The sequence below is a fragment of the Embiotoca jacksoni genome, unplaced genomic scaffold (assembly GCF_022577435.1).
Source record: "Embiotoca jacksoni isolate LCO1_2020_lvr unplaced genomic scaffold, fEmbJac1.0.p SCAF_23, whole genome shotgun sequence".
Classification (NCBI taxonomy): Eukaryota; Metazoa; Chordata; class Actinopteri; family Embiotocidae; genus Embiotoca; species Embiotoca jacksoni.
The window spans coordinates 5,927,356-5,944,712 of NW_027185374.1; the positions used below are offsets into that span (position 1 = coordinate 5,927,356).

A 17,357-nucleotide genomic window follows, 5' to 3' on the forward strand; every position below is an offset into this window, starting at 1 on the left:
TGGGACCCTTAATGGAAGAAGAAGAAAAAAAAAAAAAAACACACAACAACCAATGCGGTCCTGTGCGCTGTGCTCTCTACCAATACAACCCCAACGTCGGGACACAAGGCGTGGCTTCGCGTAAATCTGTCAAAATTAACGTCCCGGACTGTAATAACACCACGCAGAAAAATGTGTTTGGGGTTTAGCGTGAAAATTCATGAATAGCGTGCACGTCGAGCGTGCGACCTTTCTGTGTTCCCCCCCCCTACGTTAGAGGGTTGTAATGGCTCTTTGAACAATAACCCATCAACCTATGATACATTAATTTATTCATATTATGTTTTTTTTTTGTTTTTTGTTTTTTTAGTAGCAGTACGGGTACAATATAATGCATCGAGTTCGGGATGTGCACATGTCGAGCAGGTGCTTTATTTTGTATTTAAATGTCTATCATCTGATATAAAAAAATAATAATAATAATAAGAATTCCCTGCATTATTATATTTATGCATAGCGCACCAAGAAATTAACCAATGAATGACTGAAACGTCAGACACTGTTGTTAGCAATCAGCCAATGAATGGCATCCGTAGGCGGGACCACATGGCAGGAAGTGACTGTGTAGCAGCTAGCTCGTGAGGTTTTGTTAGTCTAACTTTAGTTGTTACTCCTCCGTTATAAAGGAAGAAACGCTTGTTTTACCTTTACCCAAAGCGGGTATTTATCAAACCGCCCAAACGTTTTGTGACAACCCCCTCGCGTTGAATGGCCCCCCGGCGTTAATACCAAAACGTGTCTGTAACCTCGCGCGCGGGAGCGGATGAAAGACAACGCGGTGCGAGGCTGCTCACCGCGGGACTCCCGCCGGAAGAGATGAGGAAGTGGAACTGGCGAGAAGGGCAGCGGCAGCAGAGGCGACAAGGTGCCGGTCAACGCCACGGATGGTACAGAGGCAGCCGGCGACGGTCGTCGCAGGACGAGCAGTGGTAGTTCACTTTTAAGTATTTTGAGATTTAAAGAGAGGGGCACGTGTTCAGTGCTGACCGGCTCGGGTAGTTTCTGGCTAAGTTGTTGTTGTTGTTGTTGTTGTTGTTCACAGGTATGGATATAATGACGCGGGGCCGTCACACAGAGCATCTCAGAGGAGATATGATAACCAAGCTGCCTCTTCTTCACCTCCACCCACACCATCATCATCATCATCCTCCTCCTCATCCTCCTCTAAAGCCAGCAGTGCTGCACCAGGTCAGTACCAAGACACCAACCCTCTCAGTATCACTCTCTCGTGGCAAACACTGACTGATGTCAAAAATCAGGAACAGATTTCCGCCACATATTCACTCAAACACCGGGAGCGCTCTGGGGCTCGCTGCGTTGGACACCTCGGGGAAGATATCGACGAGAATATTCCGATCAGAAACCGCAGGAGTAAAATAAATAGAGAGGAACGTGTGCGAAGCTCAGTTTTACCTCCTTTTTTCTCTTGCCAGAGTTGCCCGGTTTCTACTTCGACCCTGAGAAAAACCGCTACTTCCGCCTGCTGCCTGGACACAACAACTGTAACCCGCTGACCAGGGAGCAGCTGCAGGAGAAAGAAAGGGAGAAGCAGAGACACAAGATGCTGGCAGAGGATGAAAAGCCAAGAAAAGTGAGTCAGTTGTGAGGGAGAATTATTTATACCCCTCTTTATCGCTCGGCATTATATTGTTTGTTGTACTTAAAGATTCAATTGTGCTTCTTTTTTTTAGTATAAACATGGCCTTGTAGAGACACAATCTATGTATTAATAATTAACCTCGAGATAAAAGCTCATCACGTGAGTCACGGCGAGTTATGCAGTGTCCGAGACTGCACTGAAGCATTATGTCAGTGGCGTCTGGTGTAATGGCCTCACGCCATCTCCAGTGCTGAGAGGACAAGAGTATTTAGAGGACGCAAACAATGCAATCAGACCTCACACCTTCTTCTATTTTAACACGGACCTTTATTTACTTTATCGCTCTGTTCTGCCTCATAGATTTTGCTTTACTAAGAAAAGAATGAGCGGAATTGAACGTGCACACGGTTATTCTGTAGTCCTGCAATGGAGTTTGTCTGATGACGGGGGACATGCATCCTCTTCTTTTATAGAAAGCCCCGAGAACAGGACTCAACACTTCACTGCTGCTGCAAAGAAGACATCTTGGCCTGTTACCTGAGAACTCTTATTGCAGGTATTGTATGCTGTGTGCACATGGCTGATTTCTTTGTATCCTACACACACACACACACACACGTGTCTATAGCCACAGCTGTGATGCATTACAGGAAACAAGCTCAATGGAACAAAGACCAACTCAAATGTTAATGACTTCTGTATGTGTGGAGGGAGTTTTTTTTTTTTTTTTTCTGAGCTTTGCAAACCACTAATAAGGATGCTAATCAATTTTGACATGGCATTTTCATAAAAAGAAAAAAAGGAACAAAAAATAAGCAAAAATGTTGTCATAATATTGTTCTGCCTGACAGCCTGAATTAAATGAATTTGATATACATGCACACCCAGATGATTATATTCATCCCATAAGCAAACATTTCTATAATTAAATGAATTACACACACACACACACTCTCTCTCTCTCTGTTTAACAGCTGAGAGGGAAGTGTGTAAATTATTCTGGTTCAGTTGATTGTCTGCAGACATGGCTGTTAGTCGTTGTTACTATAGTTACTGTTGATTTCCAGGCTCGTCCATGAGGTGAAGGTCAGCGGAATGAGACGCCATAAACTAGAGATCCAGAGCAACGACAACAGCAGCCCGAACACCGACAACTTCAGACTCATCGTGGTGAGGACGCACATAAAACATGCCAGCATAATGTCACACTGTGGAAATGTATTTCTACATAGTGTATAGTTTAAAAAAATAATTAGAATAATTTTTTTTCCTACTAACTTCTTTTTTTTTTTTTTCCTTTTTTTTTTTTTTTTTTAATGTCTACACACCTTCATAGCCAGAATCATTATATTTGTCGGGTTGGTTGTTTTTTCGTCCCGTTCTTGTGAACGCGTCATCTTAGGTACAACTTGAGGGAATCTCTTGTTCACCAAGTTCACGCGCTCTCGAAAATGAAGTGATTCGATTTCGGGGGCGTCAAAGGTCACGGCTATTGTGATCTCAATCGATCCGTCCTCGTCATTTCTCAGGATCACCTCGGGGGAATTCTTTTTGTAAATTTGGCACAAACGTTAACTTTGGCACAAGGATGAACTGATTAGATGTTGGTGGTGGAAAAATCCAGGTCACTGCGATCTCGCATTGGTTTCCCATTGTGAATGTGATTTCTCGCCTTGAGGTGAACTCTTCAAATTTGGCACAAACAGTCACTTGGACCGGGAGGCGGTAATTTTGAGTGTCTCTTTACCCTCCTCCCTCTCCCTTGTGTTTCTCAGGGGGATTCGGTGTGTGAGCGAGTGTTCACGGTCAACGATGTCGCTCACGGCGGCTGCAAGTACGGCATCATGAACTTCAGCAGCAGCAACCGGGGCTCTCTGTCTGTGGAGATGTGTGATAACCTGTACTTCACCAACCGTAAGGTGGGGAGTGTTTCACCGGAGCTGGGCCATAACTTTGAACATGAGGACACCTCTCGAACTCTATTCTGTGCACTGCAGCGCAAGTTAATTATGTTAATGTGGAGTAGCCCTGAATCACCTCAGAAGAGTATTTTTACAGTGTGTCTAGAAATATATTTGATGTCCCTTGACATAATAGTAACAGCTCTGCTCTGGCTACGTGTGTTGCAGGTGAACTCCATCTGCTGGGCCTCAGTCAACTACCCTGATTCTCACGTTTTGTATCCTTGGTAACACAGATGACCGAGTTATATTTCCTTTTGTTTTCAAAAGACAGGACCTATATTCAGCATTTTTCGGCAGAAATAGATGCAGCATTACAAATATAGTTGCGTCAGGTGCTTTTCTCAAAATACATTCCTACATCATCTTCATGTTTTGATTTTCATAAGCATCTTCGCCTCAGTGTTTGCTGGGCTCAGCTTTTATTTACCTTGACCGAACTGACTCCCAGGCTGTGTCTGGTGGGAGTGGCAGACACTCCTGGCTGCGTCAGTTTACTTCCCGCTTCGCTCTTCAGCAACTCAAACCCAGGTTCGTCAGGCTTCTCGCACTATTCACGATATTCACATTGGGACACTAAAGTTTATTTCTAAAGGCCCACAGTAGCAATACAGCACATATTTTATTGATAAGCTCACTTCGATAAATGAAGTTCTCCAAATTTGGAAAAGTTTCGGTTCTTGGAATTACATTTTCAGCTGGCTTTTGTTTTGAAATATCGTTTGAAAGAAGTTTTGCCAAGATACCTCTTAGTCCACAATCCCTCACTGGGTTTTAAAGCTCCTGCTTTAGTAGCATCCGCAGAAGACAGACTGTGATCGATAATAACTTATATTGTTGGCGTGGTTTTGTACCGACCCATTTTAATCCTTCTCCACTTGCCCTTTCTCCTCAGATCAGCCCGGGATGCTGTGTAGCTTTAAGATATCCACCGCGTGGTCTTGTGCTTGGTGTCTCAATCCCCAGTTTGACAAGACTTTCAGCACTGGTCAGTATCGCAGTTCAATCATCAAATCCTAACCAGCAGCTGCTGCAGATGTGGAAGGTGGCTGGCCACGGCTATGTAGTCATGTAACCGTCTCTGACAGCACAGTTTTACCGAGCAGACAGACGACACGTATACAAGCAAACATTTTGGCAAACACACTGGAGTTTAACTTTGCTTTAGGGTCACAGGGGCGAGATGGTGTGCCTGTTTGACAGCGGTGTTCAAGTAATTGCTGACCATCGTTGACAATACAGCTGGTTGACAAGCAATCTTCTGTTCAGTAAACGTCAATGAATAATTCAAGTAAATAAGTGTTTTAATGTACGTGTCGGCAGGTCTGTCTCGTAGGGTGATTGTGAAGGACGCAGAGACGGGCCGAACACAGACGTACAGCGTTGGCAGTGACGTCTTGGCTCAGCAGTTTGCCCACAGGGTGAGTCACTTTGTCGTTTCAAAGCGCGTTTGATGCCACCGGAATGATGGTTTTTGTACAGATTCATCCTGCATTGTGTGACTTGCATAAAACGCCTCGATCCCCCTCCCCTCCCTCCCCCCAGGTTCCTGTCCTGTATAACGGTTGCAGATCGGGGGAGATCTTCAGCATCGACCTCCGGCAGCGGGGCCGCAGGGATCAGAGCTGGAAGGCCACTCGCTTTCATCAAGAATCGGCCATCACCTCCGTTCGCGTCCTCCAGGACGAGAACTACCTGCTCGCTGCTGACATGCTGGGCCAGGTCAGGCTCTTTGACTTGCAAACAAAGTCCGCGGGTTCTGAATTACTAGTATGTTACTTTTGTCTCCTGACATGAGGCCGATGTCCCCAGCAGGAAGACTTGACAGCACATAGTTCTGTTTATTGTTCTTTAAAACTATAATCGAGGTGTTAACAGTGGTGACCAACAACATGTTAAAAGAATGACAGGGAGGAAAAATGAGGTAACGATTGTCGATATTTCTCTTTAGCGGTTGTATGTGAGCCAGAGCTCTTAACCCACCACACCCCGACATGAACCTTTAGCTTTAAATTCAAACCTCTGTACTGGATCAAATTATGGGACCCCGTCAGAACACAATGTTTAGATTTTAATGTTATTTGTGCTCTAAATTTCTTCATTTTTTTCCCCACTACTATTTTTTTCATTTCTGTGCAGATCAAGCTGTGGGATGTGCGGGGGACGAAGCCAGTGCAGGAGTATAAAGGGCATTACAATGAGCACGCCTATCTTCCCATCCACGTCAATGAGAGGGAAGGGCTTTTATTGGCAGGTAGGAGGGAAGGATGAAAAGCTGTATCGGTATAGTTGCTGCCATGAAACAATTCGGTTACCCAAAGCTTTCACTGCTTAACTGACTTGATTCGGGTCCTTTCCACAGTGGGTCAAGATTGCTACACGAGGTTATGGAGCCTAAAAGACGGCCATCTGCTGAGGACCATCCCATCACCCCACCCGGCTGCAAACGACTTGATCCCGAGCGTGGTCTTCTCCTCTAATTTGGGCGGCTGCAGGGGGCTTCCCGGCCTGCTCATGGCAGTCAAACACGACCTCTACTACTTCCCATACAACACCGACTACCAGGACGGAGGAGAGCTGGAGGCTGGCCTGTCGGATTACAATGAAAAGTGACACCTTTTTTTTTTTTTTTTTTTTTTTGCTGGATCTACCAGCGGTGCTGTTTAAATTGGCTGGATGAAGTCCACGCAGTCCGTATGCAAGAAGTTGCAGTAAAGTTTGGACTTGGAAGTGGACCTCCGAAAGTTACATTTAAATCTCAGGGGAATGTTATTTTTGGCAGATTTGTTTGTGCCAAGAGGAAATGGAGGTGCGACATTCATAAGTGCACACAGTTACAGGTAGACATTGCTTACCGTACCCTTTTCAGAAGAAGTGCACTTACTTAAAAGGTCCCATATTGTTTAAATTTAGATTTTTCTTTTTTTTGATTACAAAGCAGCTCTGGGATGCGACATAAATACTGTTAAAGCGTCAAAATGCTCAGTAGACGGAGAAATATACACAACCTGTATACGCTTATGTCATATGTCTGCTCTCAGCACGGCACCCTGTCCAACCTTTCATTTGCAAGAAAACATAAAGGAGTCGTTCTGCCACAAAGCGAGCAACGTACAAGACTGAAGAAAACTTGCGGTTGGGCCTGGATGTGTGTTACTCAGAAAACAAAAAGTTTAAATTTTCCTCAGGAAAATACCAACGCTGCAAGTTAAACATTGGGAAAAGTGTCAAATATGGGACCTTTAAAGTTAGTCTCGAAGATCTCCGTTTCGTTCAGTTTGGCAGCACCTATGGTGTTAACTGGTAATTGAAGCCGTGAGTTGGGACTTTTATTTCGCAGAGATCTAGACATCGTCGGCTGTTGAAGAGTGAGCCCGTTGCGTTATCTCCGTCTACTCTCTGGTGCAACAACCGCTGCTGGAGGATTAAAAACACATCTCGAACTGCGCGCCACTTTCCATTTTTCTTCCCCCCCCACTGATGCCGAGACCATTCGGTGCAAACCACTGCAAATGCAAGGCCTCAAAGAGACTTCACAGACGTTATTTAATTGAAAATCTTTAGAATTATTACTTGAAGACATGATTAACCTTGATTTTTAAATGGACTTTAGGATGTTGGTGATCTAAATTAGAAAACGATTATACGGTGTTCATATTGCAAATCAACACATTTTCTAACTTGTTGTCGAGTCCCAATACTATTCTTAAGATTTATTAAACATGGTGACATCATGTATCGTATTTGCTCCATAATGACACACGCTCAGATGTCGAGTTTCTGCAGTTTAATACGTACTGTATGAGCATACATGAAGACAGGGTATTGATTGGCTCCATATGATATCTATATTCATTGATCATCTCTCTCTCAGTCAGGAACAGCGATGAGGTCATTTTCTGAATGGAGGTTCAAGTCTGTTATTTCAGCCGGTTTGTCGACATCGTCACCAAACGAACTCTCCCAGCCACTAAGTGAAAAAAAAAAAATCCCATGCAGTCAAATCTCCCAATGCCTCGGTTTTCAGTAGAAAGCCTGACTGCGACTTGTCATATATTGATTTGATAATTATCAGCTCAGATGATCTGTACAGTCCTGTTGCAATACAAGCTACCTCAAACATTGCTGACTCGGTGCTGCAGCTCATTAAAAGCTCAAAGCTCACTAGCGACAGCCTGATTTGACAGAGTAAAACTGCATTACTCTTCTGGTGATTCTCCTGTTTTAAGGGTCCAGCCTCAAAGATGGTCGCAAGTCCTTACTGCACCACATTTCTACTGTGAGCCAGCCACTATATAAAAGCAGTTTCTGTTGCATGTAATCCCACTGCAGTCAGATTTGCCTCATTGACAGATAGTAGTTTTAACATTAAAAACAAAATGAGGCAATTTCCAATTTTCTCTTTTAAAAAGTAAACTTTTTCCCCATATATGTACTGTATATTCTCTGCCATACTTAAAAGAGCTTACGTGGACAGCATTAATAAGGCTGTTCTTTTGTTATCGGCTCATTCAAGAGCACAAACAGTCACAAAGGATTTCAGGGATTATCTAAGTAGTAATTAGTAAGTAAGTATATAAGTTGGAATGCATCTTGATGCTACATGACATCAATGGCTCATGATTGTAGTAATAAAATCCTGTCGAAGCCAAAGCGTGGCAGGAAAGCTAAAACGAGCAGGGCTGAATCAGAGGACAACTAACGCAGGGTTGTTCAAAAGGTGGATCACGATTAACTGGTGGATAACTTTTGGGGGAGGAGGGGGTTCCCATCTTTACCTCTAAAGCGAGTGGTAAATGTTACATGCGGGGCTCCTGCACAAACCATCCTCCAACAAGTAGTTACAAGTGCTTATCTGGAATCAGTATAAAATCAGTCAGCATGTCTTTTAACTGGTTTACACACGTAGCGCCAAATAAGACAGAAGTTGCTAATAGTGCTAATATGAGAGGGATCCATGTGCATCAATACAAATTGAACAGGATCTAAAGGGGCATATGGAAATTCTCCTCAATTCAGTTCTACTTTGACTTGTTTTGTCTCTCCTGTGCTCTTGATGTTCAAGTATCACTCTAACTGATATTCTTCAGTGGAAAACAAAAGGCATATTAAAAGTGAAATAGGATCAAGGGACTGACGTGACGTGAAGCCAGCATTAAAAGTACAATGAACACGAGTCCAACCTGCCGCAGTCTAGAAGCAAACAGAAAACGCCCAAAAGTGACCGAGCCTTTTAGCGAGACTCCAAATGCCGTCAGTTCCAGTTTTCACAGAGGCTGGCGTCCTGAACCGTTCCCGCTCCTGACCCCGTCTCCTCGTCCTGCTAGAGTTCTCCAGGTTTCTGGTTGCAGCCGTTGCAGACCCTCACCGGGTGGTCCCAGCCGCGGGACGGCACGGTGCGCCGCTCCTGGGAGCAGTCGTCGCACACGCCCTGGCCGCAGGCGCGACAGTGGTGGATGGAGAGACGCGGGGTGAACTCCCGTTGGCACTCGCAGCAGGAGTGGATGTCCTGATCTGGGACCCAGTAGGCCGGGCGAGCTGCGTCCTTCACTAGACCTGCACACACCGGAAATAAAGTGCGAGTTGTTAATGTGGACGGCGCAGCTGGGCGTCTTCTGATTTTAAGAAAAGCGAGTTGCTTCTTTTTGGTAACTTTTAAATAGTAATCGCATTTTCCCCTCATATCATTTCACCCAGTTTTTGATGAGTTAACAGGCTGCTTTCCCCGCTGAAAAACGCTCGGCCGGTGGGGTTATTTCAGTTTGTCGTCTTTATTGCACCGATAAGGGAGACGGATCCGATGCTCACCGAGAGGTATGTCGATGGCTCCAACTACAGCTCCTAACGTGTTCTGAACAGCCTCCCCGACCTTCCTCGCTATCAGGGTGCTTCCCTCCTCTTCCAAGGCAGCATCCAGCAACTCTGCAACACGGAAACAAGCACACACCAAGTCAGTCACTTAGAAATCAAGTGTCACATCTGGGAAACCACGAAAAACGGATATTCTGTTGGAGGTGTTTTAAGGGCTGAATTGGGTTCGATTGGAATGGAGGGACTCCTTCGCATACCAGTTGAGATTCCCCTGTTGTGGAAACACGCATCGCAGACCCGCACAGGCGCGAGACCCCAGCCCCTCTCGGGGACCGGCCGGGCTTTGGAGGAGCAGGCGTCACAGAAGCCCTCCCCGCAGGCTCGGCAGTGGTGCTTGGTGTCGTTGGGCTGGAACTCCTCCCCACATTTATGGCATTTCTACAACACAAAGAAGAAGCAAAACACCCGAGTTTGCTCCCAGCCGTCACACTGCAGATAACCTGCTTATAAGTTACTTGGTGTATTTACCAGGACAAAGGAGTTGGGTTTCCAGTAAGTGGGAGCGATCTGGTCGGTGAGCCAGGAGGTGACCGCTTTGGCAGGCTTGACGCTGAGTTCAGACACGGACTGAGAAATGTATTTGACTCCGTCCAACAACCTCTGAGCAGCGTTGTTGTTGTCTTTCAGGAACCCCTCCGACTGAAAAGAGGAGGGGTCATGGTTTACCAAGTGTGACTCACTCTTATCACTGAATACGGACCACCAGGCTGACAGCGAGACAATCATTTGTCACTAATAGGCTTTACTGTTAGGTATGCTTAGATCAAGATGAAATAATGCTGCAGTACTTCCCTGGACAACAAAATATAACTAGCTGACGAGAACGTAGTACAAATGCATTGGTGTGACTGAGAATCGGTGAAAATGGCTTTCGGCTCCGTTTAGTTGGTTTAAGCCGAATATCACTTGGGCTGTTCCACTGTGGTCTCACCCCTGGCCAGATGTGCTGGATCTCTGTTCTGACCACCGTTTCCACCGGGTCCTGGTTTCCATACCAGTACTGCCTGCTTCTGTAGATCACTGCACAGTTGGGACACTCGATTACATATCTGGACAAAAGACAGAAACAAACTCAGTATCCAGGACACGGATTGCAGACGGGGCAGCACAATGATTTCTGAACACGGATTGAGGCGAGTGGATCATACATGGCAAAGCTGCTCAACGTTTCATCTTATCGAATGGGGATGTATTCAATTATTTGTGCTAGGAAGGAAGCCATTTCCAATCATCTTCCAAGTGGTTGTGTCGGAGCTCGACTCACCCGGACCAAGCGTAGATGGCCAAACCAAACCACGGTGAGTCAGACGAGGCCGTCGTTTTGGGAACCACTATTACCTCCTTTCCCCCCTCATAGCAGGCCTGAGAAGTTCAGCACAGACACTCAGAGTCTGGCCAAGCAGGCTGTGTGTGTGTGTGTGTGTGTGTGTGTGTGTGTGTGTGTGTGCGTGTGTACTTGCCTTGCACGTATAGATACGGTTGTCGTACTGGGCAGAGTAGCGGCAGCGATGTTTGGCTTCGTGGTCAAGTCCTTCCTTGAGGTGGTTCATGCTTCTCTTACAGTCTGACCTGAGAGTAGAAGCACAGCAAGTCGGAGACAAAAGCCCGACTCTTTTATCATCAAAGGAACCCAGTTAAATGAAGAAGGCCGTAGAGAAATCAACGCGCACTGTGCAGTCCTTTATTGAAGCTACAGTAAGAGGGCTGCTGTAGCATCCGAGAATGTTATGGAATTTTTTTTTTTTTTTTTTTTTTTTTTTTTTTAGTGCCGTGAATGATTTCTAATTTGTGCTGCAGCCGGTGGAGACACGTACCCACAGCTGAGGCAGATGCTGGAGCAGGTAAAGTACTCGTCTGGAAAGAAGGAGTTGCTGGTCATGTGCTCGTCTGGAATCTCCCCACTGAAGCACTCGCTCAGGGCCTGAAAGAAGGAGGTAGGAGGAGAGGGTGGGGCAGAACGAGTCAGTAGCTCTCACTGACACTGTCTGGCTCGGCGGCCTCGGCTACAACGTCGGCACGAATGCGCACGTCGTTTTTTTTCCCTGCATTCACTCGCGTGATGTTCAGTTCCCCGACCACACGACCACACACGGTTACCAACAAGCGTCACTACCTGCAGAGCCTTGTAGATGACGCTGGCCGAGCGCGGTGAGCGGGTGTTGTTGTTGTCCAGCTGTTGCTCCAGACTGCGCAGCAAACCGCTGAAGTCTGTGGGAGGGTTGTAGGTCCGAGTCCCGCGGTACTGGACGGAGCTGAACGCTTCCGGAAACAGGCCCAGCTTCCTGAAACGCTCCTGGAGCAGACGCTCGGCCGATTCAGATGGCTTGTCTTCATTTTGGAGAACGTACCCAGGCCGAGACAGAAAACGAGGGAAAGGGGGGGGGGGGACCGTGAACGTCTTTGAACAGAGCGCCACTCTGGCTCACCGACTTGCTAAAAAGCTCAAAGCATCAACACAGTGGAGTCATTCGGTGTACCTGATCCTAGTAGCTTGGTGTGGACGGTCTCGTGGAAGATGATCACCGCGGGGCCCAGCGTGGACAACGGGACGTCCAGACCACAGCGGGTGGTCGTCGCCTTCAACTCCCTGGTGAAATGTTTCAAGTAGGCGTCCGACGCGTCCCCGAGGAACTTGAAGAGGTCGTCGTGGAGACGGTCAGCGTGCGTTCGGTAGATTACCACGTCAGAGATCGCCAGGACCTTGAGGAGCAGCCGGGTTCGCTTCCCCTGATTAGCACCTGGTGGGTGAAAAGAGGGCAGTTGTATCTTAATAGCATCCTGATATCCCTGTTTATTTCACGATATTAAAAGGAAATACGTTGTTTGTCCCGTACCAGCCCCAAGCAGTCCCTCTGTGTCGATGACTACAACCCAGTGCAGAGGGTCCATGGCTGCCCAAACACCCATGGTGCAGGACTCCTGGGTGGGGGAGGTCTTGAAGACTTCCCTCCCAAGAAAGAAAGTATGGTTGAGGGTATGGGATTTGCCCTCGCCAGTGTTTCCAAAGATGGACACCACCTTGAGGAGCTCATCCGGTCTGCAGCCCAGTCTGCTGACGAAGTCCTCCTCGTCCTTCACCTGAGGATCCGCACAAGGTCAGTCCAGTCGTCCTGGCACCTCAGTAATGAGGAGCGGTCAAAAGTCGAAATCGAGTTTTTGTTTTGTTTTCAGGCACCTACCTGCATTTCTTCTTTCTCGTCCACCAACAGGAAGCTGCACACCTTCTCCAGCTTGGATTTGAGGATCTCCATGTCCGTTTGCCCAGCAGTCGCGCTGTTGTTGTCGTCGTCCTGAGACGCTTTGGCGGGAGGGGGGTAAGGTGTCAGAGGGTGCTTCCTCTTGTTGACTCCGCCGTGGGTACGTTTCTGGCAATCCAAACACAGGTTTATCTTACAACCCTGGCAGCGCACCACCGCTCGGAGTCGGACGGAGCAGCTGCTGTCACCCTTACAGGAGTCGCAGAAAGGGACGTGACCCGGCACGATCCGGACCCGGTCGTGATTCCTCATCCGCTCCTGGCGATGGAGCTCCTGTTCGCAGCGGGCGCACTGCAAGCTACCGCACTCGTCGCATTCAAACGCAGCCTCCTCCGCGCCTCCGCAGGCGTAGCTCTCCTGACACACCGGCACCGCGCTGCTCATTCCTCCATCTACCGCCGGACCTCGACCGCTCATGTCAAACGAACCTGACGGACCGCCGGTACGACGTGTGCCCCCCCCCCTCCCCGGGTGTTGTTGATAACAAGCGGGACTTTTACAAGTAGTAATGCGAAGTCACTGGTGTCGCAAAAAATGAAATCGTCATAACGGCCCCCCCCAAAAAAGAAACACGCCGTGAAACTCCAAATAATAAACAAGACATTAGCTGCTCGTACCGAAAGAGAGACACACTTCCGAGCTTCGTTTCAGTCCGACTTGAACCGAGCGGTTGCTGCCGGTCCCGGCCGGACGACGACACGGCCTAAAAAAAACCTGGACACGTACTCTTGTCCAACACCGCCGCGTACAGCAAAAGTTCGCTATAATCTCGTCAGACCCTTTTGTCGATGTTGTTGCTTTTACATCAGCTGATCGGCTTGTTTTTTTTTTTTTTTATCCAGAGGTCAAAAGTCACACAAAAAAAAAACCACACACACACAATGCATTGTGGGAAATGAGGTATTTGAAATTTGCAGCTAAAAACGAGATCTTTTTTTTTTTTTATTCCGTATATAGTTCAAATACTTACTTGTGCTCCTCGCGTGATTTCTAAAGGTAGTTTTGACAAAAGCAACGCGTCAACTCAAACAAATAAAGCGGAGATATCGACGCGATATAAACCGTTGCCCATAATGCCTCGCTCCCTCCCGCTGCTGCAGGGTGCGCTCGTATTGGCACACCGGCGTACGCCGCCGTTACCCGGTCGCCCGGAGACTGCAAACTCACGACAACGCCCTGCGGCGGTACTACCGACTAACACGTCACGTACGTTACCGTGAAACGTGTGTTTCATATTCAGATGCCCCCTAATTGTCGCGATGAACCTGCTTCGCTGCTTTGAGCCACTCTTACCGAACCCGCGCAACGCCGGCACACCCCGGTGGTTAAAACAGTGCAACCAAAACAAAGATTAACGCAGGCAAGCCGATACGCTCATCTTGGAAGTATTCAACTTCGTCTTTTATTTTTGGTATTTATTTAATATTCAATTGGGAGCAAGGTAGCGGCTTAAGTATGCATTCAGAGTTTTCTCTCCCTCGTCGTTAAGAAGTCATCTCTTGTTTATTGCTGCTGACCTTGCAGATGGCTAATGTTAGCTCGGTGCTAACTTAGCACGCGTGGCTGCGCTGACTTAAGTCTTCGAAGCTCCACTCGTAATTCACTCCCGTGTTGTTGTTGTTGTTGTTGTTGTTGTTTGGGTTCATTTTACGATGGAGGACGAAACCTTCTCCGACATTAGCGGGAAGAACATTTCTCTGGAATGTCAAAACCACTCCAGCTTTTGCAGGGAGTTCACGGTCAGCTCCCCCAAGGTGTCCATCGGCAAGGTGATGGTGTACACCTGCGCCGTGTGGCTCGTGGCGTACACCGTGTTCTTCTTCACGGAGGTAAGACCTACGTGTCCCGGGACGGCTCTCCGTAACCGCGAGGAAAAACATCACGCGACTGCACTTTGAAATCCTTTTCCTACGTGTGCTGTTTCTTGGATAGTTACTCTGAAGGAAGCATTCATTTGAATACACATTTCTAGACGATTACTGCTTGCTCTTTTCATTATTATTATTATTATTATTATTTCTATAACCTCTTCAATGGACCATGTTATACACCAAAGTCACGATGCTGATATTAAGACGTTCAGACAAATACGTCTCGTTTGTTTATTGTCGATATTTTGGAGCTATAATGGCCTTTTATAGTCGTCAGATGATTGTGTTAAATCATACTAAGATATCACTGGTAGACATAATATACAAGTAAGAACGTAATGTTTATTTGTACAGCCAGTAATTTTTTTTTCCCCCCCTGGCAGATGTAAGAGCCCGTACTACAGGTCATGCTCTTTGTGATCTGCAAGTTTCAGATTAACTGTACTAAACTGTCTTTAATGAATCACAGAAAACACCCAACAAAGAGTGGATGTGAACGTTTTCCCTCTTTCTCAGAACACGGCTGTCCTGTCCAGCGCGATAATCGTCACCCTCGTCGGCATGATGCTTCACATCCACTTCGTGAAGGTCGACCACGAGTCCCTTCTCATCATTGGCTCCTTGGGCATCCAGGTGTCCTCCAGCTACGCCTCGGGCCGCGAGATCACCTCGTTCATTGAGATGAGCCAGATCAAGGATATAGTCATCAATGAAGCTATTTACATGGTACAGAGGCAAACTAATGGAAAATACAAATGACTCCTCGCGCTATTCTTCTGTTGTTATTCCAGTTCGTACATTTGTGGGAAAACTGGACTGACGTGTGATGTTCTTAATTTCAGCATCAAATCATCTACTACCTTTGTGTGCTGCTGAAGGACCCTTCAGAACCCAATGCGGTGTCATGTGTTGTGCCACTGTTTCAGGTGAGGATGAATGTAAACTGTACCCGTGCCTCAGAGAGTACGCTAGACAAGTTATTTTCTGTGTTTCGTTACCCGTTTACCTCTTTAAAGGGGCTGTTCATACGTGCACTGTTATTCGCAAGAGCCTGTTTCTAATTCGCATCCGTCCTTTGTCTTTCAGAGTTCAAAGCCAAGGCTGAACTGCTTAGTGAAAGTTTACAAAAGCTGTCAGGAGATTCTCTCAAAGTGCCAATGACGCGCACCATATGCAATATTTCTTGTCCTGCAACATGTTTCCGACTTTTAAGTACTTTTCTTTTCAATGGGTGAAAAAGTACAAAGCAGGTAGTTGATGTACAGAGTATTTTGTTATGAATTGTTCCTCGTTTTCACACCTTAATGATAGCCCACATGATGTTGGTGCAATCTGTTTGTTACAAAAGAAAATGCTGCCACATTTTAAAGACCAATATTTGTCTTACTGTGGTACTTTGTTATGTAGATTTTTTTGAATAACTTGTGAAAAATAGCACTGGTCCTAGACTATTTGTTTAATCCTAAACATCCAAACCTTTTAACTTGTATTGTAGTGAAGCACTGATTCGCAACTGGTCTGGCTTTTAAGAACCACCTTTTTACGTGGTCATTCAGTTGTGATCCAAATGTTTGGAATTTACGAGTTAAAAAGTAGACGAGAGCAGTTTTACACAATGATTTCTTGCACTGTTAAAAACGTGAAATAAACAAAGAAGGTGAAACAAATGTGCAGCTGGATTCCATTACAAGCATATAAACTTTTCAAACCATTTTAAACGGGTGCTCATCCACTTTCAATAATCCTAATTCAACTGCGTGAAATAAAAATGCAGGCTTTTCTTGAACTAAATAATGATGACATAAACAATGAGTTTCAGTCATTACTGTCTCGACAACAATGGCAGCAAACTGCTGCCACACGCCCACTGCTTCATGGGAAACATTTGTCCCATTAACTATACCATTGGATGTCTGAATGTTTTTTCATTCAGGCATCCACAACCCACCTCCGGGCCGCGAGCCACCAGTTGAGAATCACTGTAAGAAAGCATAGAAATACAATCTAGCAATTTAGCTTTATTGATTTGACTTATTTATTTAGAATTGAATGGACTTATAATGACAATTTCTGTGTTTTATAACAAGCATAACACTATTTTGATTCCCTTTTTTAAAATTATTTGATAAAACATAAAGTCTGTGCTGCTTTTCAATTATTTGAGATGGTTGTGTTTTTCTTTGAGGAGTTGTACTTACTTTCTCCAGTAGGGGGCAGCACCACACTTACAACTTTTGGAAGCAGGCTTGATGAATCAGCTCTTGCTCTTCAGAGGTTAAGACACTGTCCTGTTCTTTGTTTGTCCACATAAACAAACTGGTTTTGAATGTGCTCTGTGTGACAATGCATAAAGCCAAACAAGAGTTATTAAAGGAGTTGTGTGAGTGAATATATAGTGTTGAAGCATTGTTTGTTTTTTATAATTAGTCCTCCACGCCTTCTTCTCAAACACATTTTCACTTCCTCCGAACTAGACCTTCATTTAGTAGAGGCAGTTGGTCACGTTCATCAGGTGTCTGTTGTGTTCCTGTTTATAGACAAGACCTGTTCTCAGAAATGTTCCTCGCTTATTTCAAATGGCAATAATGACTGTAGGAAGATTTTCAGAAAGATCTTGGCTGCACAGGAATGGTATTGTTAACAGTTTGTTCAGGAGTGTTGATCCTCACTCTTTAAGATTTAATGTTATGGGATACAAGTGATGGCTTGAAAATAATTAGACCTGCATAAAAAGATCCACATCAGATTAGTGCTCAGG

The 17,357-nt window shown here is 45.9% G+C and overlaps 3 protein-coding genes across 8 annotated transcripts; 2 read left to right on the plus strand and 1 right to left on the minus strand.

The window, feature by feature from the left end:
- Positions 1-855: 855 nt before the first annotated feature.
- Positions 856-7,334, plus strand: wdr21 (WD repeat domain 21). 2 transcript variants are annotated; one of them, XM_069158485.1, is made up of 13 exons: positions 856-968; positions 1,082-1,227; positions 1,473-1,630; positions 2,113-2,195; positions 2,707-2,809; positions 3,415-3,558; positions 3,769-3,818; positions 4,052-4,131; positions 4,496-4,588; positions 4,924-5,021; positions 5,146-5,322; positions 5,740-5,854; positions 5,963-7,334. In XM_069158485.1, the coding sequence occupies exons 1-13, from the start codon at positions 856-858 to the stop codon at positions 6,211-6,213; spliced, it is 1,611 nt and encodes a 536-aa protein (XP_069014586.1). In that variant the 3' UTR covers positions 6,214-7,334. The 2 variants fall into 2 exon arrangements, with proteins under 2 accessions (XP_069014586.1, XP_069014585.1); XM_069158484.1 differs by having other exon boundaries at positions 3,415-3,818.
- Positions 7,335-7,372: 38 nt separating this feature from the next.
- zfyve1 (zinc finger, FYVE domain containing 1) lies at positions 7,373-13,786 on the minus strand. Of its 5 annotated transcripts, none has more exons than XM_069158483.1 (13): positions 13,699-13,786; positions 12,651-12,836; positions 12,306-12,549; positions 11,949-12,209; positions 11,585-11,799; positions 11,286-11,392; positions 10,932-11,040; positions 10,736-10,833; positions 10,403-10,520; positions 9,940-10,110; positions 9,669-9,849; positions 9,409-9,522; positions 7,373-9,156 (listed from the first exon to the last, which is right to left on the minus strand). In XM_069158483.1, the coding sequence occupies exons 2-13, from the start codon at positions 12,720-12,722 to the stop codon at positions 8,924-8,926; spliced, it is 1,923 nt and encodes a 640-aa protein (XP_069014584.1). In that variant the 5' UTR covers positions 12,723-12,836; positions 13,699-13,786; the 3' UTR covers positions 7,373-8,923. The 5 variants fall into 5 exon arrangements, with proteins under 5 accessions (XP_069014584.1, XP_069014583.1, XP_069014581.1 ...); XM_069158482.1 differs by lacking the exon at positions 13,699-13,786 and adding an exon at positions 13,346-13,671; XM_069158480.1 differs by lacking the exon at positions 13,699-13,786 and adding an exon at positions 12,923-13,013.
- Positions 13,787-14,085: 299 nt separating this feature from the next.
- pigh (phosphatidylinositol glycan anchor biosynthesis, class H) lies at positions 14,086-16,736 on the plus strand. The gene is made up of 4 exons (XM_069158489.1): positions 14,086-14,557; positions 15,116-15,325; positions 15,442-15,525; positions 15,686-16,736. The coding sequence occupies exons 1-4, from the start codon at positions 14,381-14,383 to the stop codon at positions 15,758-15,760; spliced, it is 546 nt and encodes a 181-aa protein (XP_069014590.1). The 5' UTR covers positions 14,086-14,380; the 3' UTR covers positions 15,761-16,736.
- Positions 16,737-17,357: the final 621 nt, after the last annotated feature.